Below are 22,779 nucleotides of genomic sequence, written 5' to 3' on the forward strand. Positions count from 1 at the left end.
ATTCAAATAATACAAGGATGGATTATCATTAGAACATTTATCAATTCACCATTAAAAAATTGTCATCTCAACAGGTGCTAGAAAAAGCATTTGATGATATTCAATATCCACTCATTATTAATATGTATATTCTATTCAAACAAGGAATTTCAAGGGAACTTCCTTAACTTGCTAAAGGATAGCTAACAAAACTTTACTGCAAATAATATTTGTATGTGTGGAAATTTACAGATGATCCTATCAAAGACAAGAATACATACTACATTAGTCTACACTATAGCATGTTAGGCAATACTGCAGTAGCAAATTAAGTTTGAAAATCAGTGGCTTTACATAATAAAGGTTCATTTTTCCTCCACTATATGGTAATACAGTTTAGCAAGAGAAATTATATAAAACTGCCCAAGGACTTATGCTGATAAAACATGCTAAACAAATTATAACTGTACCACCTAGAACCTGAAGCTTCATTATCACTGTAATAATAAGAGTGTTTGCATTAGTCCATTTTCATGCTGCTGATAAAGACACACACAAGACTGGAAGAAAAGGAGGTTTAATTAGACTTACAGTTCCACACAGCTGGGGAGGTTTTGCAATCATGGCTGAGGGTGAAAGGCACTTCTTACAGGGTGGGGGCAAGACAGAATGAGGAAAAAGCAAAAGCAGAAACCCGTGATAAACCCATCAGATCTCATGACACTTATTTACTATCACAAGAATAGCATGAGAAAGACAGGACCCCATGATTCAATTTCCTTCCCCCAAGGTCCCTCCTACAACACGTGGGAATTCTGGGAGATACAATTCAAGTTGAGATTTGGATGGGAACACAGCCGAACCATATCATTCCACCCCTGGCACCTCCAAATATCATGTTCTCACATTTCAAAACCAATCATGCCTTCCCAACAGTCCCCCAAAGTCTGAACTCATTTTAGCATTAACCCAAAAGTCCACAGTCCAAAGTCTCATCTGAGAAAGGCAAGTCCCTTTCTGCCTATGAGCCTGTAAAACCAAGAACAAGCTAGTTACTTCCTAGACACAATGGGGGTACAGGTACTGGGAAAATACAGCTGTTTCAAATGAGAGAAACTGGCCAAAACAAAGGGGTTACAGGGCCCATGAAAATCCGAAATCCACTGGGGTAGTCAAATCTTAAAGCTCCAAAATGATCTCCATATCTCACATCCAGCTCACACTGATGCAAGATGTGGGTTCCCATGGTCTTGGGCAGCTCCACCCCTGTGGTTTGGCAGGATACAGTCTCTCTCCTGCTGCTTTCAAAGGCTGGCATTGTGTCTGTGGCCCAGGCGCATGGTGCAAGCTGTCAGTAGATCTACCATTCTGCAGCCTGGAGGATGGTGGCCCTCTTTTCACACTCCACTAGGCAATGCCCCAGTAGGGACTCTGTATGGGGGCTCCTCTGCACTGCCTGAGCACAGGTTCTCCATGAGGGCTCTGCCCCAGCAGCAAATTTCTGCCTGGGCATCCAGGAGTTTCCATACATCTTCTGAAAACTAGGCAGAGGTTCCCAAACCTCAATTCTTGACTTCTGTGCACTCACAGGCTCAACACCACATGGACGCTGCCAGTGCCTGGGGCTTCCACACTCTGAAGCCACAGCTCAAGCTGTACATTGGCCCCTTTCGCCATGGCTTGAGTGTCTGAGACACAGGGCACCAAGTCCCTAGGCTGCACACAGCACAGGGACCCTGGCTGGGCCCAGTCCATGAAACCACTTTTTCCTACTGGGCTCTGGGCCTGTGATTGGGAGGGGATGCCGTGAAGGTCTCTGACATGACCTGGAGACATTTTCCCCATGGTCTTGGGGATTAATATCAGGCTCCTTGCTACTTACACGAATTTCTGCAGCTGGCTTGAATTTCTCCCCAGAAAATAGGTTTCTCTTTTCTATCGCATAGTCAGCCTGCAAATTTTGCAAACTTTTATGCTCTGCTTCCCTTATAAAACAGAATGCCTTTAATAGCACCCAAGTCACCTCTTGAATGCTTTGCTGCTTAGAAATTTATTCTGTCAGATACCTTAAATCATCTTTTTCAAGTTCAAAGTTCCACAAATATCTAGGGCAGGGGCAAAACACTGCCAGTTTCTTCACAAGAGTCACCTTTACTCCAGTTCCCAAAAAGCTTCTCATCGCCATCTGAGACCACCTCAGCCTGGATTTTATTGACCATATCGCTATCAGAATTTTTGCCAAAGCCATTCAACAAGTCACTAGGAAGTTCCAAACTTTCCCACATTTTCCTGTCTTCTTCTGAGCCTTCCAAACTGTTCCAACCTCTGCCTGTTACCCAGTTCCAAAGTCGTTTCCACATTTCCTGGTATCTTTTCAGCAACGCCCCACTGTACTGGTACCAATTTATTGTATCAGTCTGTTTTTACAATGCTGATAAAGACATACACAAGGGCTGGGCGCGGTGGCTTAAGCCTGTAATCCCAGCACTTTGGGAGGCCGAGATGGGCGGATCACGAGGTCAGGAGATCGAGACCATCCTGGCTAACACGGTGAAACCCCGTCTCTACTAAAAAAATACAAAAAACTAGCCGGGCGTGGTGGCGGGCGCCTGTAGTCCCAGCTACTCGGGAGGCTGAGGCAGGAGAATGGCGTAAACCCGGGAGGCGGAGCTTGCAGTGAGCTGAGAACCGGCCACTGCACTCCAGCCTGGGCGACACAGCAAGACTCCGTCTCAAAAAAAAAAAAAAAAAAAAAAAAAGACATACACACGACTGGGAAGAAAAGGAAGTTTGACTTACAGTTCCACAAGGCTGGGGAGGTTTCACGTTCATGGCTGAGGGCAAAAGGCACTTCTTATATGGTGGCAGCAAGAGAGAATGAGGAAGAAGCAAAAACAGAAACCCCTGATAAAGCCCTCAGATCTCTTGACACTTACTTACTAGTAGGAGAACAGCATGGGAAAGACCAGTCCCCATGATTCAATTACTTCCCCCTGGGTCCTTCCCACAACACAGGGGAATTCTGGGAGATACAATTCAAGTTGAAATTTGGGTGGGGACACAGCTAAACATATCGATGTTTATGTTAACTCTTCTATGCTTTGCCCTGGAACTGACCCACATAATTTCCATGCACAGTCTCTTGGCTAGAACTAGGCCCCATCTACCGGCAATTGGGCTTAGAAGTATGGGAAAGTGTGTGTATAGCCAGTAAGTAAGAAATGTCTCTGCCACATTCACTATTGCCACTTTTATTTGTGGTACTGAAGATCCTGGTAAGCTGAGACAAATATTACGAAAGGCAAAAATAAAATTCTTTATATGTAGATGATAAGTTTACCACTATAAAAAAATCCAAGAACATCTATTACAAGATTGTCAAACAAAAATCAATTCCAAACCTATACATCAGTAAAACAACAAAAATGTAATTTTACCAAAAAAAAAAAAAAGTGCATTCACAATAGGAACAAGCCACAAGGTTTCTAGGAATATGTCTAATAAACAATGTACAACACACTAATGGAAAAATATGTAACTTTAGTGAAGACATGAGAACTGAGACCATACGCATTCATATGGCTTAACTATCATAACAAAGAACTAAGACCTACCTACTAAAACATGACATTCTCATGAGTTCCTCAATTCTTACCCAGGAAAATAAAGCTATAAACCTTCGTTATTTTCTTCAAGACCTTCCCATAAATCATTTACCTGAGCAACAGACTGCTCAATCATCAATCAGCTACCTTCTCAAAACAACAGATTCTGAATCCTGGCAAACAGTTCCCTTCTCAGGACAACAGATCACTCAACTGAACAAATCCCTTCCTTATCAAAATAGTGTTTACTTGTCAAGACTTTCTTTAAGACCCAGGCCTTTATTCCATTAATCCTAAACTTTTATATCACAAACTTTGCCTACCAGATTCCCACATTGAAAGCTCTCTTAAAACACTCAAGCCCAGTTCCCAAAATCATATAAATATCAGCCATTAACCTTCCTCTTTCAGAGACAACACTAAGACTGTCAAGGTGGTGCTCTCCCATACTGTATTATGTCATACTCAGCTTTGCATGATATCAACAGATTATTCAGTTACTGCGATGGACTTCTGACCAGATGGCAGCTGACAATCCTAGAAGTCCAGTAAGATCCAATAGGCCCTTTTGCCACCACAGCTAAGATCTTCAACTTAGAAATACCAAATTCCTCTGTGACTTCTTTTAGCTTCTCCAGGTGTCTCTCTGGCTATAATGGTGAAGTGGGTCTTGGTACTGAATCTCAGCTCCAATTTCCTTTGGTTAAGCTCTCAATCACTGAGTTACTCTGTCTTTCAGAAATGCAGAACACTTTCAGTAACCTATTATTTGATTATATTTGAAAATTTGTATGCCAGGGAGAAATGTGTCTCATTACTAAAAATACTAATATGTATCCCTCTGTCTTTGTCACCTTTTGAGGGGAGTCTATAAAAGAAAGTTTCTAGAGAAGTGAACAGACAAAAGCTACTAAATCCATTTTTGAGCCAGGACCAAAGACTCACAGGTTCAGCTGTTCTCATTGTACCAACATCCTTATAGTAAAAACTTTGCCCTGGGTCACTTGTCAAAATACCATGAAAACGTTCCTCTGTTTTTTTGTTTTTTTTAAATTGTTTTCTTCATGAGAGAAATCCTCTGGGAGAGACTGCCTCCAAATCTTCCATGTTTCTAGAATTGCAAATGTGTCCAGTCTTCAATTTGAAATAAGCAACTATTAAAATGAGGCACAAAGACAAAATGCGCACAAGTAATAGATTTGACTAATACTGCCAGACTCATGGATTTATTTCAGTCTAGGCCTACGCCCCTTCCAAGTTATATTCAAGCTTCCTACATGTATTCATACTAGAACTTCATACACTTATTTTTCTAAACAGCATGATTTCACCAAGGATGTTTTAGACTTACAATGGCAACTCTGGAGAATTTTTTATATAAATAAAACTGAAAGGTACCTTAGAATGGAAAGAAGCAAAATCTCACACATCCAGTGGTCTATATTTCCTAACTGCTATGACAAAATTTATTTTTTAATTCAGATTCTAAAAATTCCTTCCTTAAAAGATTTGTCAGCCAAGGCAAATTAAAAATATAAAAAGTTAAAACCATTTGCCTTTGAGATACCTTCACATTCTAATTTGAAAGAAACAGCATTTATCTTACTATTCTTTATCTCCTGTGCTATGTTCCTCCATCACCCTCAGGCCTCTATCCTTCCCTTTGCCTGCTTTCCTTCCCATCTAACCTGCTAGAAACAAAAGTTCAGTAACTTCTTAAAGGTAAATCCCCTTCAGGATGGGACAAGTGTCATGTGGTTGATTTTTAAGCCCTGGTCTATGATTTTTAAGCTTGTGGGCTAACAAACACTGACAGAGACTCTCCAAAGCCTAAACAAGATAAACAGAAATGTGCAGAAAAATTTAGAATTCTGTGAACTCCAGCCTAGTCCTTGGTACATTTTCCTGTATCAACAAATGTTATCATCAAACACTGAGTTGTGAAAATCAGAAATCTAATAATTTTTCTTAACATTGTAGAGCTAAGTTCCTTTTAATTCTCTCTGATTTCAAAGCCTTCCTGGCTATTTTTGCCTAGCTCCTGGAATTAAAAAAATAAAATAAAATAAAAAAGCCTAGAAGTGTTTTTACTGGGATCTACCTAATTTTTAAATTACTCTAGGTAGAGAACATCTTCAAAACATCAAATTTTTCTCTATAAGAACACATTCAGTCATGTGCTCTCATTGATAAGTATGCATTGCTTAACAATAGGGATACCTTCCGAGAAATGCATCATTAGGCGATTTTGTCTCCATGCAAACATCATAGAGTGTACTTACATAAATCTAGACTGTAGAGTCTACAACACAGCTGGGCTATAATGGTATAGCCTATTGTATCTAGGCTACAAACCTGTACAACTTGTTACTGTACCGAATGCTGTAAGCAATTGTAACAGAGTGATAAGGATTTGTGTATCAGACCTAAACATAGAAAAAGTACACTAAAAATAGACATTATAATCTTACAAAACTACTGCCATATTTGTGGTCCATCGCTGACCAAAACATCGTCACACAGCACATTGTTTCCATTTTTCAGGTCTACTTTTCCAACATTAATTCTAAATATCTGTCTAATATCTCTACTGCTATCACCCTCCATTACTACTACCCCAATCTAATCTATCACTTCTCACTTTGACTATTCAATAGCCTACTAACTTGTCTACTACCATTCACTCTTTTCCCAGTGCAATTCATTTTCCATGCTGCAATTCACAGTGATATTTTCAAAGTATAAATCTAGCCATGTCACCTTGCTGTTTAAAATCATTTCACTTGCTCCCATTGTACTTAGTATGATTACCAAAATCTCCAATATGGCCTAAAAGATTTGATCCCTACTTGCTTCTACAGGCTCAATTTACACCATGTACCTATTCATGTCTTTACTTCCAGCAACACCAATCTTTTAGTTGCTTAGACACCAAACCTTACTAAATGCTATTTTACCTTTCCTATTGCACATGCTCTTCCCTCCCCTATTCATCTTCAAAGCTCAACATCCTCAAAATACCTTTTCCATTCTCCTCAACCAGGTCACACCATCTCAGTATATAATATCAAAGCAATATGTATATCCTCCATAATATGTATCACAGTTCCAAGTACGTATGAATGTTTGTGATTTTGTTAGTATGTCTCCTTCCTTTACTACCATGAAATATCCATGAGGGCAGAGACAATTTCTAGTTTTGCTAATTTTATATTTCTAGCATAATAGTGTTGGTCACATAATCTTTTTTAAAGAGATAAAGAGATACTAGGAGCGGAAAGGAACAGAATATTATGGGTGTGATAGAAATGGCTGGCTGTCCACCACAATTCAGCTTTTCCTCCTCCAGAGTAAAATTGTTGCTAAGAAGTAATCTTTGCATCTAGGTGACAGAATGTGATTAGTTATTGGCAATAGAATGTAGGTAAGAATGGTGTGTCAATCCCAGGCCCAGGCTTTTAAGAAACAGATAAGGCTTCTCCATATTTTCCATCATTTTCTACCATGTGAAGAAGACAGCAAAGCCTCAGGGTAAGCCAAAGCCTTAAGATGGGTCACAACATGGAGAAAATAGCACACAGATCAAAAGTATCCACAATTTAATTGTTTTTTTTTTTTTGAGGCGGAGTCTCACTCTGTCGCCCGGACTGGAGTGCAGTGGCCAGATCTCAGCTCACTGCAAGCTCTGCCTCCCGGGTTTACGCCATTCTCCTGCCTCAGCCTCCCAAGTAGCTGGGACTACAGGCGCCCGCCACCTCGCCCGGCTAGTTTTTATATTTTTAGTAGAGACGGGGTTTCACCGTGTTAGCCAGGATGGTCTCGATCTCCTGACCTCGTGATCCGCCCGTCTCGGCCTCCCAAAGTGCTGGGATTACAGGCTTGAGCCACCGCGCCCGGCCTGTTGTGTAATTAAAAACCAAATTTCTATTATATTAAGCTTCCAACAGTTGGAGGGTTACTGGTATATCAAATAGCATTACCTCAATGAGTTTACAAATTGTTATCTTAATGTACCAGCCTTAACAGAAATTGATATACGCATTGGCTTATCAGTTGGGGGCAGGCAGCATGGGAAACAGCTATTTTTGAATAGAAAATTTAAGATGTCTGTAATACAGTGCCAAAATATTTAATAAAACTATAGCCTACAATAACTTGAAGGCAGATCACATGGTTTTCAAGCTTATATCTCTAGGGAAAGAAATTGGAAGAACAGTACTTTGTGCTGGTTTTTATTTGTATTTAGCAAGGTGTATTAGTCTGTTTTCACACTGCTGATAAAGACATACACGAGACTGGGAAGAAAAAGAGGTTTAATTGGACTTACAGTTCCACATGGCTAGGGAGGCCTCAGAATCATGGTGGGAGGTGAAAGGCATTTCTTACATGGTGGCAGAAAGAGAAAAATGAGGAAAAAGCAAAAGCGGAAAGCCCTGATAAACCCATCAGATCTCATGAGACTTATTCACTGTCATGAGAATAACATGGGAAAGATCGACCCCCACGATTCAAGTATCTCCCCCTGGGTATCTTCTACAACACGTGGGAATTCTGGGAGATGAAATTCAAGTTGAGATTTGGCTGGGGACAGAGCCAAACCAAATCACAAGGGATTTCAAGAAAGTGGTAAGCTCATATGGAATCAACCTAATCGCCTATCAACTGATAAATGGATAAAGAAAATGTAGTATACACATACATATACACATACAATGGTATACTATTCAGCCTTTAAAAGAAGAAAGTCTTGTCACTCATTATACAACAACATGAAGCTGGAAGACATAATGTTAAGTTAAATAAGATAGGCACAGAAAGACAAATGTCGCATGATCATGCTTACATGTTATATTAGTCTGTTTTCACACTGCTATAAAGACATACCCAAGACTGGTAATTTTTAAAGAAAAGGGTTTAATTGACTCACAGTTCTGCATTGTTGGGGAGGTCTCAGGAAACTTACAATCATGGCAGAAGGAGAAACAGGCACATCTTACATGATGGCAGGCAAGAGAGCAAGCAACAGTGGGGAAAACTGCTTATAAAACCATCAGAACTCATGAGAACTTACTATCACGAGAACAACAAGGGGGAAACTACCTTCATGATCCAATCACCCCTCTCTCTCTCTTGACAGATGGGAATTGTCCATCTCTTGACACGTGGGAATTACAATTTGAGATGAGATTTGGGTGGGGACACAGAGCCAAACAATATCACATGTGGAATCTAAAAAAGTCAAACTCATAAAAGCAGAAAGCAGAATGGTGGTTGCCAGGGGGCATTGGGGTATGGTGGGCAGAATGCAGAGATGTTGGTCAAAGGGTACAAAGTTCCAGGTAGACAGGATGAAAAAATTCTGGAGATCTATTTTACAGCATGATGACTATAACTAACAATATATCACATACTTGAAAACTGCTAAGACAGATTTGTCTTAGCAGAGAAAACCAGTTGTTACATTCAGTAACACCTTACATGGTAGTATTTCCAAACTTCAGTCATTCACAGAGCACCCTCATAATCTTTGCAGTATTTGCACATATCTTATGCTCTTTTTCTTAAAGTCACTTTCTCTTCTTTATTTATTTATCATGGTGACATGATAAATGAAAATCCAGTATCATACGCTTCACATGCATGATAGCCTTAAAAAATAAAATGAAAATAAAACTCACCATGATAAATGAAAATTCAGTATCACATGCTTTACGAATATGATAGCCTTAAAAAACTGTGAAAATAAAACTCACCACAACAAATAAGTATGTGAAGTAACAGATATGTTAAGTAGCTTAATTTAACCATTCCACAATGTATACATATATGAAAACATCATGTTGTACCATAAGTATATAAAATTTTTGTCAATTATACCTTAATACAGCTGGAGAAAAAAGAAAAGGTAAGAAGCTCAGGAAAGAACTCTCTTGCCTATGCAAAGTATATTCATTCAAAGAACTCACGCAAGGTCCCACTTTTCTAGAACATGTTCTGCAAGCACTCCCAGCTTCATGGCTCTTTTCTGTATAGAAGTCCTAGAGTGTTCTATTACCTGAATATTTATTAACTAACTACTATGTACCTGTATGAAAATAATCCTTTTTATTTTCATGTTAAATGCTGCAGATATATTTATATGAAAATCTGCCTCTTGAATACAAGAATAATTCTGTCAACTTACCATCTACTGCCCCCCAAGGGAAGCCCTGATGTTAAGGAATCCAGAGATGGGAGTGGGAAGGAATTAAAGGTGTTGAAATGCAGTTTTTGGTGGAATTCATTTGGAAAAGAGGGCTCTTAACACCTGTCTTTAAATGGACCAGCCAACTTACAGCAAGATTATAGCTGCCTTAGGATAAAGATTAGTACTTGCTCTTCATTCTATATAGATTTGGTTTACTTATTTTCTCTTAATAATACACTTAGATAATATGCATATGTTAGGAATTCCTACTATATGTCAGACAATATGCTATGTACTACCAATTATTATCAATAAGCAAGATCAATAGGTCCTTGCCATACTATGTTCATGTGTATAACAAATACCAACGCACATGTGTATGTGTTTGCATAAATGTTAAATGTTAGGGTGGAACTGGACTAATTATGCGAGGCCCACTCTCCTCTAGTGAGGGCCTTAAAAAAGGAACAACTCTATATATAAACGCTATACAGCAGAAGTAACCAACCTTTTAGGCACCAGGAACCAGTTTAGTGGAAGACAATTTTTCCACAAACTGGTAGAGGGCGGGGAGGATGTTTGGATTCAGAATGAAACTGTTCCACCTCAGATCATCAGGCATTAGTTACATTCTCATAAAGAGTACACAACCTAGATCCCTCGTATGCACAGCACAGTAGGGTTTGTGCTCCTATAAGAATCTAATGCTGCCACTGATCTAACAGGAGGTGGAGCTCAGGCCATAATGTTCACTCACCTGCCACTCACCTCCTGCGATGTGGCCCAGTTCCTAATAGGCCACAGACCACTACTCATCTGTGGCCCGGGAGTTGGGGACTCCTGCTATACAGGAACAACCCTATCTATATAAAGTGCTATATTCATAGTCTACACTAGTGGCTCTCAATTATGAACCCTTAGATAGGTGGCAAAAGAGATGCATAAGAATCACCCAGAAACTTCGTAAAAATAGAAAATTCCAGTCTCCATACTCAGCAATTTCAATTTAGTAGGCTTAGAATAAATATTTATAAAGCTTCACCTAGATGATTCCGGCACTGGTAGATCTGTGTCCCTAAACAGTGCCTTGACTCATTATGTAATTGTGCTATATTTCTTTTATCATAGTCAAAGTATGGCAAAATATTATGGTATTCAGTACCAGTAGCACAAAATAGTTTAATAGTAGCACAAAATAGTTTAAGTAAATAAATAGTTTAAGTAAGCACATAAACAATGATATTTTAAGAAAAGCTATGGTTTTTCTTTGGTTTTCCCACATATAATAACACTTATTATCAAGATGCTTTCACTTAGGGACAGAAAAGATAAGCTGTGAGACACTTCTTCTCAAAATGTAGGACATGGACTACAGGTGATATGGCAAATAATATGGTACCCAAAATGATTTTAAAAGATAGACAGATTTTACATGGCACATGAACATACATGAAATAATACTGAATCACCAGGAAACATATATTTTCAATTATCTTTCAATAGGAAATTCTCAGTTAGCTATTGGTATGTCTTTTACACCTGTCTACCATTACTTCTCATTTTAAGAAACAGAGAGCACACCTCAGAGCCTTTAGCAAAACAGTATCTAGCCAAAATTTAGAAACATTGCTTTATTTTCACTGTATTTTTAAGGCTGTCATACATGTAAAGCATGTGATACTGGATTTTCATTTATCATGGTGAGTAAACAAACAGAAAGAAAGCGAATTTAAGGAAAAGATCATAAATATATGCAAATGCTGCAAAAGGTATACATACATATATACCTGCAAAAATTATGAGGGTGCTCTGAGAATGACTGAAATTTGGAAATAATACCATGCAAGATATTACCGCATAAAACTGATTTCTCTCTCTCATGCACACACATAAACATATACTAATATATTCAATAATTAATTAACACAAATGAATAACCAAAAGTCACAAAATACTTGTAGAAAGACATTAAATGTACGCCTGACAAAGTAACCAAAATAACATATGATATGACAATTATTGTTTTTACATATTTTACTAAATGAATTTGATAATCCCTATCTGATATACGTATATGAAATAGACTCATGTTGTTGTCTGAAAGTCAGAACAATTATTATTCTACAATTCATTCTACACACCTTATAATCCTTGGGTCGGCAGCAGCCAAGATGAGAATGATCTGAAAAAGGAAGTACAAAACAATTAAAGTTTATATCTGGTTTCATTTTTGATTTTTAATAGTATCACTGTTTCTACAATTATGATTCACTCAGAATATTTCAGAGATACTTCAAAATCCTTCAACAGTGTTACATCAGAAAGGACGCTAATCCAATTAGTTAAAATTTGTATTAGTTCTTCAACAATTAAATGATTTCACAAATACTACTTTCATTTGAAAATAGCAGGAAATACCTGAATACAGAAAGGAGTAGCTTTTAGTCAATAAACCAATTTGTCTATATGAAATGAATAGTTTTTAGTTGATAATCAATTTATGATAAAATATAATTTGTATTCACAAATTTGACAGATATTGTCAAACTATATGTTTCCCATTCTTATAGTCCATTCTAGATTCAGGTGTAAAGAAACAGGACCAGCTTTAGAGGGTGGTGGCATACAGTAGTTTATAGATCTTGTTGACAAATAAATCTGCATTATACATTCCAGGCCCAAGCACCTTGGGCACACAGCTTAATCTCTCTAAGTCTCAGATTCCTAATATGTCTGAAGTGCCTCTTTCATAATATTGTTTTAAAGATTATATAAGATATTACATGCAAGGCACTAAAATAGAAATCAACTATTATTACTAATACCATCATCAACAACAACATCATTACCATCAAATGTAAATTTAAACAAGCAGGGGTTCAATTTCAAATTCTGCCACTTGTTAAATATAGTATTCTGGTCCAACTATATAAAGACAATGGATCTGGGTTTCATGCCTCATTTTAAGAGTATGAAAACAATGCCTACCTTATATCAGAGAGTCAGAGTGACGATAACATGATACACTTCGTGAAAATCCCCAGAAAAGTATCTATCACATAGTGAATTTTAAAACTAATTCTAAATCTATCCATAAGATTACAACCACTACACTGTACATGTAGATTTGGAGCTTTACTCATTACTTAAAGGAGTAAGCTTTCAAGAATCAACTTTTATTGTAACAACTTAGGGTATCTGTTACATTGACAGAAAAGAAAATAAGAACCAGAGACAATCAATTTGCAGCTTCAAGATAGTTGACTAGGGGCATTTTGTACTCCCTTCTTCCACTAAGAAAAACCAAAGAGCAGATAGATAATCATACATTGAATAGATCAGTCAATAGAGAACACTGGAATTCAAAAGGAAATTGACAGACAACACCTAAAGCAAGGAAGGAGGAGGAAGCAAGACGGCCTGTTCAGCGAGGACTGGCACCCAAGAGATACTTCTCAATATAGAGAAAGGGTAAGTGAGAGACTGTCAGCTATCCAGGTTACCACCATGGATCCCTACAATACCAGGCCACTGAAAGAGCTCCTCAACCCTCATGAGCCCTGAAACCAACGTAAGGAGCTGCTGGGAGATTGTACCACACACCACCCAAGAGAGAAAGCTTCCCCTGGGTCCCTCATGTTCTCTGAGACTTAAGCAGCTATGGCAAGGCATCACTTTAGAACTCCCTCCCCTACAGACTGTGAGCTGTCCTAGAGCCTAGCAGCAGCAGGGCTAAAATACAAGAGAAACACAGGCTGCTGCCCCCAGGACTTAGAAACGAGCTGTCACAAGCTACTGGATGTAGGGCTGTATTAATCTGTTTTTACACTGCTGATAAAGACATACCTGAGAATGGGCAATTTACAAAAGAAAGAGGTTTAATTGGACTTACAGTTCCACGTGGCTGGGGGAGCCTCACAATCATGGCAGAAGGCAAGGAAGGACAAGTCATGTCTTACATGGATGGCAGCAGGCAAAGAGAGGGAGCTTGTGCAGGGGAATTCCTCCTTTTAAAATCATCAGATCTTTGTAGTAGAATAATTTATAATCCTTTGGGTATATACCCAGTAGTGGGATGGCTGGGTCATATGGTACATCTAGTTCTAGATCCTTGAGGAATTGCCATACTGTTTTCCATAATGGTTGAACTAGTTTACAATCCCACCAACAGTGTAAAAGTGTTCCTATTTCTCCACATCCTCTCCAACAACTGTTGTTTCCTGATTTTTTAATGATTGCCATTCTAACTGGTGTGAGATGGTAGGTATCTCATTGTGGTTTTGATTTGCATTTCTCTGATGGCGAGTGATGATGAGCATTTTTTCATGTGTCTATTGGCTGTATGAATGTCTTCTTTTGAGAAATGTCTGTTCATATCCTTTCCCCTACTTTTTGATGGGGTTGTTTGTTTTTTTCTTGTATATTTGTTTGAGTTCTTTGTAGATTCTGGATATTAGCCCTTTGTCAGATGAGTAGATTGCAGTATGTTTATTGCAGCACTATTCACAATAGCAAAGACTTGGAATCAACCCAAATGTACATCTGTGACAGACTGGATTAAGAAAATGTGGCACATATACACCATGGAATACTATGCAGCCATAAAAAAGGATGAGTTTGCGTCCTTTGTAGGGACATGGATGCAGCTGGAAACCATCATTCTTAGCAAACTATCACAAGAATAGAAATCCAAACACCGCATGTTCTCACTCATAGGTGGGAACTGAACAATGAGATCACTTGGACTCGGGAAGGGGAACATCACACACTGGGGCCTATCATGGGGAGGGGGGAGGGGGGAGGGATTGCATTGGGGAGTTATACCTGATATAAATGATGAATTGATGGGTGCTGACGAGTTGATGGGTGCAGCACACCAACATGGCACAAATATACATATGTAACAAACCTGCACGTTATGCACATGTACCCTAGAACTTAAAGTATAATAAAAAAATGAAAAAAAAAACATCAGATCTCGTGAACTTATTCACTACCACGAGAACAGTATGGGAAAGACTTGCCCCCATGATTCAATTGCCTCCTGCCAGGCCCCTCCCACAACACATGGGAATTCAAGATAAGATTTGGATGGGGGCACAGCCAAACTATATCAAGGGCAGAGACATGACTTAGTCTTTGGGACGGCAGCACAAACGAGATGCCATTCTGGAACCATTCCCCTAATAGACTGTGCACTATCCTGAAGCCCAGCAGCACTGGGGCTGAGGCATGAGTGCCACTGGGCTGAGGTGTGAGTGGTGTACATGCTCCCCACCTGCCAGCTAGGGTGCCATCACAGATGGCAGCATCATCCCAAGCCCCAAGTAGCAGGGCAGAAGTACAGATACTACCTTCCACAACCCAAGCATCCTACTAGTGGCCTGGAGACCACTCTGCCCCTGCCTACCACAGCCGGCACTTGTTCACATCATCTGGGAGCCTGAGGCAAGCAAGACAGGCCTGACTCTGCCCCTCCTCCTCCCATGCCAGAGCACACAGTTTGAGGCCCAGAAGACTGCCCAGCCCAGTCCACCACTATTGGCACCTGAATGCTCCTCCCCAGGGAATGAGATTGGGCCTACACTCACAGCCACTACCACCAGAGCTGGCATGTACCTGTATACACCACCTTCAAGTCGGGAGACTGGAACACCTAGACGATCTCAGCCATTGCCAAAAACAGTGTGCACCGCTTGGGACCCAGAGGGTCATCCTGCCACTGTCACAGTCATCACTCATGCCACACTGGCTACCCAGGGGCTTGCAAACCTGCCCATCTACCTGGCCCATGATGGCTACTACCAGCATCTGAGTAGGCCAACTAGAGGCCATGAATCAGTCCACCAGGACCAGCTAAAATTGCTGCCAGTGCACACCACTCTGGAGCCCAAGGACAGGCATGGTCAGCTCACTACTGCCATCACTGCGATCCAAAGACTAGACTACCTAGAGTCCCAGTCCTCAGCAAAAATAGAACACAGCCTCCACTAATAATTGCACACTAAGCCAATGAGCAAATCTCAGATACTACTGATGCTGTTTATAAACAACAACAACAACAATAACAACAAAAAATCACACAAAGACTACACCAGTGCATGCACCCAGAAAAAGGCCAAAGTGCCCTACCCAACCAGTAATGATGACTCATCTTCAGGAAAAAGTCCCATACAAAAGCAAATTCAAAAAACTGGAACAAACAACTGATATACCAGATGTTCAGATATCAATATAAGGACAAAGAAAAAATGAAAAGCAAGAAAATATGACACCTCCAAACTAACAAAATATTCATCCAGAAACAGATTCCAATCAAAAAGAAAGTCGTGAAATCCCGGAAAAAGAATTTAAATTATTGATTCTAAAGACATTCAGTGAGATACAAGGCATTCTGAAAAACAATACAAAGGAATCAGAAAAACAATGCAGGGCATGAATGAAACTTTTACCAAGGAGATATATATCACAAAAAAAGAACCAAACAGAAATTCTGGAGATGAATTAATTGACTGAACCACAAAATACGTTTGATTTTTTTTTTTTTTTTTTTTTTGAGATAGGGTCTCACTCTGCCACCCAGGCTGGAGTGCAGTGGCACAATTTTGGCTCAAAGCAACCTCTGCCTACTGGGTTCAAGCGCTTCTCCTGCCTCAGTCTCCGGAGTAGCTGGGATTACAGGCATGTGCCACTACACCCACCTAATATATATATATATATATATATATTTTTTTTTTTTTTTGGAGACGGAGTTTCGCTCTTGTTGCCCAGGCTGGAGTGCAGGCTGGAGTGTGATCTTTGCTCACTGCAATCTCTGTCTCCTGGATTCAAGCAACTCTCCTGCCTCAGTCTCCCAAGTAGCTATTTTTAGTAGAGATGGGGTTTCACCATGTTGGCCAGGCTGGTCTCGAAGTCCTGGCCTCAAGTGATCTGCCTGCCTTGGCCTCCCAAAGTGCTGGGGTTACAGGTATAAGCCATCGTGCCTGGCCTACAAAATACATTAGAAAGCATCAACAATAGACTAAACCAAGCATAAGAACCAGATGTCAGAACTTGGAGATACATCTTTTGAAATAACCCAGTCAGGCAAAAATAAGAAATAAAAAATAAACAAAGCCTTTGTGATCTATGGGACACCATAAAGCAATCAAATATACTAATCATCTGTATCCCCAAAGGAAGAGAATATAAGAGTTCCAAAAACTGATGAAATAATAAATAAAAACTTCCAAAGTCTGTCAAGAGACTAGACATTCAGATGCAGGGGGACCAGTAATCCCTAAGCAGATACAACGCAAAAAGTCTTTCTCATGGGATATTATAGCCAAAATGTCTAAAGTCAATGACAAAAAAAGAATCCTGAATAACAGAAAAGTGACTAATCACCTATAAAGAAACCCCCATTAGACTAACAGCAGATTTCTAAGTAGAAACCTTACAGACCAGGAATGGGATGATAAATTCAAAATGCTACAAGAAAAAAACCTGCCAGTCAAGGACACTCACTATTAATATATCCAGAAAAAAAAATCTTTCATAAATTTAGGAAAAATAAAGTATTTCCCAGGTAAGTAAAAGCTGAGGGAATTCATCACCAGTAAGCCAGCCTACAAGATGTGATCAAGGGAACTCTAAACCTGAAAGCAAAAGAACGACCTTTACCATCTTGAAAACACATGAAAATACAAAACTCAATGATAAAGCAAACACACAAATGAGAAAGAGAAAGGACTCATGGTACAACCACAGATAACCACCAAACCACAATGACAAACAATAAGAGAAAAAGAAAGGACAAAAGAATATAGAAAACCACCAGAAAATAACAATATGGCAGGAACAAAACCACACATATCAATCATAAACTTGAATGTAAAACTAAAAATAGAACTACCATACAGTTAGCAATCTCACTACTGGGTATTCATCCAAAGGAAAGGAAATCAGTATATTGAAGAGATATTGCAGCACTATTCACAGTCGCCAAAACATGGAATCAACCTAACTGTTTATCAATAGATGAATGGATAAAGAAAAGGTATATATATACACAATGGAATAATAAAGTAATTAGGGCATAAAATTAATGGTATCATGTCATTTGCAGCAACATGAATGGAACTAGGGGGGTCACTGTTTCAAGGGAAATAAATCAGGCATATAAAGCCAAATATTGCATGTTCTCATATGAGGAAGCTAAAAATATTCTCTCATAGAAAGTAGAATAATCAATACTAGAGGCTGGGAAGGGTGGGTTGGTAGTGGGGGATGATGAAGAGCAGTAGCTTAACAGGTACAAACATAAGATTAGAAAATAGGTATACTCTGTCGTCAAAGGAGAGCATAGTAACTGTTGTTAACAACAATGTATTATATATTTCAAAGTAGCTAGAAGAGAGGACTTAAATTGTTTCTAACATAAAGAAATGACAAATACACAAAGTGGTAGACAATCTAATCACTCTTCCTTGATCATGACACATTCCACACAATGTAACAAAATATCACATGTACCCAATAAATATGTAAAATATTATGTATCAATTTTTAAAACAGAAAATCAGAACCATAAAATTCTACTGTTACTCACACATATCACTCAAAAGCATTCTATGGCTCTATATTTTACCTTCCCAAATCACCTTATCCAGAAAACAAAGACCTATAGTAGTCTGTATTCAGCAAATCCTTCAGAATTTTTTATAGTACAAGATATTTTCTAGGTGCCCTGAACCATACCAGAAATCAGCTGAAACATTAATGTCTTTTACACGATGTCAACTTCTCCACATAATGTCAGTAAGATTCGATTTACTTCAAATGCTTTTCAAAAATTAAAAATAAGAATAAATTCACAGTCCAACTTCTCTTCTGTACAAGTCTAATATATAGCATGATCACAAGTAGCTGAAAAAAAAAATGAGAAGGACATCTGGACACGGTGCCTCATACCTGTAATCTCAGCACTTTGGGAGACCAAGGCAGGAGGATCTCCTGAGTTTAGGAGTTCAAGACCAGCCTGGGCAACACTCTACAGCCAAAGAAAAAAAAAAAAAAAAAAATTAGCTGGGCATGGTGGTGCATGCATGCCTGTAGTCCCAGCTACTAAGGCATTTGAGGTGGGAAGATCATTTGAACCAGGGAGGTCGAGGCTACAGTGAGCCATGTTACACCACACACTCCAGCCTGAATAACAAAGCAAGAACCTGTCTCAAAAAATAAGGACAAGGATATGCTAACTCTGAAAATTAAGGTAATAATTTCTGGAAATAGTATGTATTTCCTGGAAGCTAGCACTATATTAAAAGTTTCTGTATGTTAAAGCACTTGTATGGCTTCTGCATTCCACAAACCATTTATAAACTTACCCTGATTTGCACAGGTTTATAATTTTATATCTACAAATTAATCTATTACTCTGATCTGAGGTTTCCCAATGTTCATATTTAATCACCCTCACTACCAATTAGTCACAAACTATATTTCAAATGTAAGAAATAAAGGAGATGAAAACCATGGCCCATGGCTATGAAGTAATTATAATGTTTTGGTTAAGTTATAACCAAAGTTGAACAACAGCAGTATAAAGAACAAACTAAGTCAGAATGGTATAACAATTATAATATTAAACAGTTATACCAGAGAGTAATCTCTCAAGGTAAGGCAACCAGGAAAAATTTCCTAAAGGTAAAGAAACTTGAGATGGACATAATCATTTAGAAAAGTAGGAAGAATAAAAAAGAAATAGGTCAAATCTTGTGTGTATGACTTCACGCAACTTACTATCCTTCTTTAAACCTCAGGTTTCTTCATTCATAAGAAATTCAAACAAGAGGGACATGTTTAAAAGCAAACAAATTAATGAGATATTTACTAATGAGGATGTACATGATGACTACATGCCATTTTATTCAGAAAATATTAAAACATTACCAGTTACTGTTGTCTACTCAAGATATGACATATTAGGATTTGAAATGTTATTTCTATTTTACTTTGTGACAGTTAATCATCTGATAAGGGATTAATGGAAGTTCATAAAATATTACGATTTTACATAGAAATGAGACTCATAGAATCTTCAAAAGATGAGAAGAAAAGAAGGTTCCTCTAAGAGGAGAGACAGAGTCTAACATATTTCCTAAATTCCTAAGCAAAATGTAAAAAGAGGCCAGGATGGATATTCTTGATTTCCTTTTCAAATACAAAAACAACTAGATAAAGCTTACAAAAAGCATCACATTACAAGAGATACTGAGTTTCTTCAAAAGGACTGCACAAATTACAATTAGAATTATATAACATGGCAGTAACAGATACAATGTGCTTGAAATTTTTATTTTAAAAAATATACCTTAATGAAAGTAGAGAAAGTAGTATGAGACTGGTAGAAAAGAAGGAGCTAGAAGCTAGAAGACCTGGATTCTAGATTTGTAACTATCAAGTCACATAACTTCTCTAAACCGCTGCCGTTTTTCTCAAATGTAATCAAATCCATCTTCACGTGATTATTTTGAGAACTAAAGCAGTAATGTTGGTGAAAATGGCATCCTATAAAAAATAAATATTAGGCAAGATAATTTGCAAGAAAATGTTCAAGAAGAATTTCTATTACAGTAAAATCAAAAGTGAAAATTCACTAAGTGTAAGAGGTCCTACCATAAGAAACCCCCATATGTATTTAAATGGTTGATGAGAACCCGAAAGTTCAGGAACTGCTCAGCTGTCAGGCAGGAGAAAAAATGTAGTTTAAAAAAAAAAGGGTCGGGGGGGACATTAAGGTCAGAAACGCGAGAAGAAAAAGCTCTAGAAATTCAGCTCTTAAATGTACAAAGAGGAAAAGAATTTTTTAAAAAATCACTATTTGGCAAAAATCAGAGTAAGAAATTGTTTCAGGCAACAGTCATCAATATATGCTAAAGGAGTCAAAGTTGAGGTATAATAGGATATTACATAATTTCAAAGTATTTCCATACAATTACAAAAGACAGAAATAGCACCTTTTTGATGGAGAAAACCAGCACATCCATCTTAATCAAGTGACTAAAATTAACATCCCCAGTAGTAGAGAAACACCACATACCTCCTGGTGTGATGCACTGAGAGTAACACATCACTTCTGTTGTATTCTGGGGGAAAATAAATAATCTGAATCTAATCATGAGGAAAAATCAAACAAACCCAAATTGAGGAACATTCTACAAAATAGCTGGCTTATGCTCTTCAAAATTATCAATGTCATTAAGCACAATGAAAGACTAAGGAACTAATCCATATTAAGGAAAACAAAAGAGGCACAGCAGCTGAATGCTATATATGATGGTATTTCTTTTGCTATGAAGATATTATTAGGACAACTGGCAAAATCTGATTTAGCTTTATAGATCAGTTAATATTATTATATCATTGTTAATCTGCTACATTGTTAATTAACTGGTGTTAATCACATAAAATATTGTCTGAATTAATCTGTTCAGGCTGCCATAACAAAATATCATGGACTGGGTAGCTTAAACAACAGAATTTTATTTCTCACAGTTCTGAAGACTGAAAATTAGAAATCAGAGTGTCAGCATGGTCAGGTTCTGGTAAGTTCTCTCTTCCTCTCTCGTAGATGGCTGCCTTCTAGTTGGGTCCTCAAATGGCAGCGAGAGAAGGAGAGAACAAGTTCTCTGGTGTATTTGCTTGTAAGGACAGTAATGTCATCATGAAGGCCCCGTTCTCAGGACCTCATCTAAACCTAATCACTCCCAAAGCCTCCATCTCCAAACCACCATATTAGAGACTAGGGCTTCAACATATGAACTTTTAGGGCATACAAATTCAGTCCATAATAATATTCCTGTCAAAAAAAATCTATACACAGACTCATACACAGACAGAGGAAAGAGAAAAAGAGAAAGAAAAAGCAAATATTATTGTTTATGGATTCTGAGTGAAAGCTATATGGCAATTCTTTGTACTACTATTACTTTTCTGTAAGTCTGAAATTATGTCAAAATCAAAATAAAAAGTTAAAAGAAAACAACAACTCATTATTGACCTCTCTGATTATACCTCTCACAGGCAGCTGACTGCTTAGATTAAAAGTTATTAGAAACTACAACAGTTCTGCTGGCAAATATGTAATTGTCAAGAAAAATCAGATGCTTAAGTGTTCCCAAAAAATCTTCCAAAGAAACATCTACATTAAAGTTACTTTACATTGGCTTGTTCCTAAAGCTCATTTCCCATGTCCATAAGCTTCTTCCAAGAGACAGAACAGTGTGTAACATCTGTTTCTAATTTCACATAATCTGCTATTGTGGATATAAAAGACTTGTTGATTATCACATCTATCTCCCTGCTAGTGCTAAAAAACAAAAACAAGCACGAACTCTGCATGTTTTCAGAAAAGAATGTTTAATTTCATCACTAAAAAAATAAGAGATTACACACAACATGTTAGAAATAGAGATGAAGCTCACCCAATGTAATGATTCTATTAATGATTCTATTTTTTTCGCTCAATGTCCTTTTTCTTTCTCTATGACTTTCTTAGTATGTACTAAATTAACTTTAAAGCCTGCTAGGGAATACTTATTGAACTCACTAGCCAATGTCTACAGATATTAACACTCAATATCCTTAATTATATAATACTATTTAACCTTCTTCACAAAAATTATATTCATTTTGAACTTTTTTTTTTTTTTTTTTTTTTGAGACAGAGTCTTGCTCTGTCGCCTGGGCTGGAGTGCAGTGGCCGGATCTCAGCTCACTGCAAGCTCCGCCTCCCGGGTTTACGCCATTCTCCTGCTTCAGCCTCCCGAGTAGCTGGGACTACAGGCGCCCGCCACTTCGCCCGGCTGGTTTTTTGTATTTTTAGTAGAGACGGGGTTTCACCGTGTTAGCCAGGATGGTCTCGATCTCCTGACCTCATGATCCGCCCGTCTCGGCCTCCCAAAGTGCTGGGATTACAGGCTTGAGCCACCGCGCCCAGCCCATATTGAACTTAAGAAGCAACTT

The 22,779-nt window shown here is 38.3% G+C and overlaps 1 protein-coding gene across 4 annotated transcripts in view; it reads right to left on the reverse strand.

Annotated features, from left to right (window-relative positions):
* SPATA6 (spermatogenesis associated 6) overlaps positions 1–22,779 on the reverse strand; it is a 218,428-nt gene that overhangs the window by 113,908 nt on the left and 81,741 nt on the right. For all 4 annotated transcript variants that reach the window (XM_030942935.1, XM_030942936.1, XM_030942934.1 and 1 more), the window contains exon 9: positions 11,913–11,953. In XM_030942935.1, the coding sequence (XP_030798795.1) occupies positions 11,913–11,953 (41 nt within the window). The remainder of the gene's footprint in view (positions 1–11,912; positions 11,954–22,779) is intronic.

This window comes from Rhinopithecus roxellana, chromosome 12, assembly GCF_007565055.1.
Source record: "Rhinopithecus roxellana isolate Shanxi Qingling chromosome 12, ASM756505v1, whole genome shotgun sequence".
NCBI classification, from domain to species: Eukaryota; Metazoa; Chordata; class Mammalia; order Primates; family Cercopithecidae; genus Rhinopithecus; species Rhinopithecus roxellana.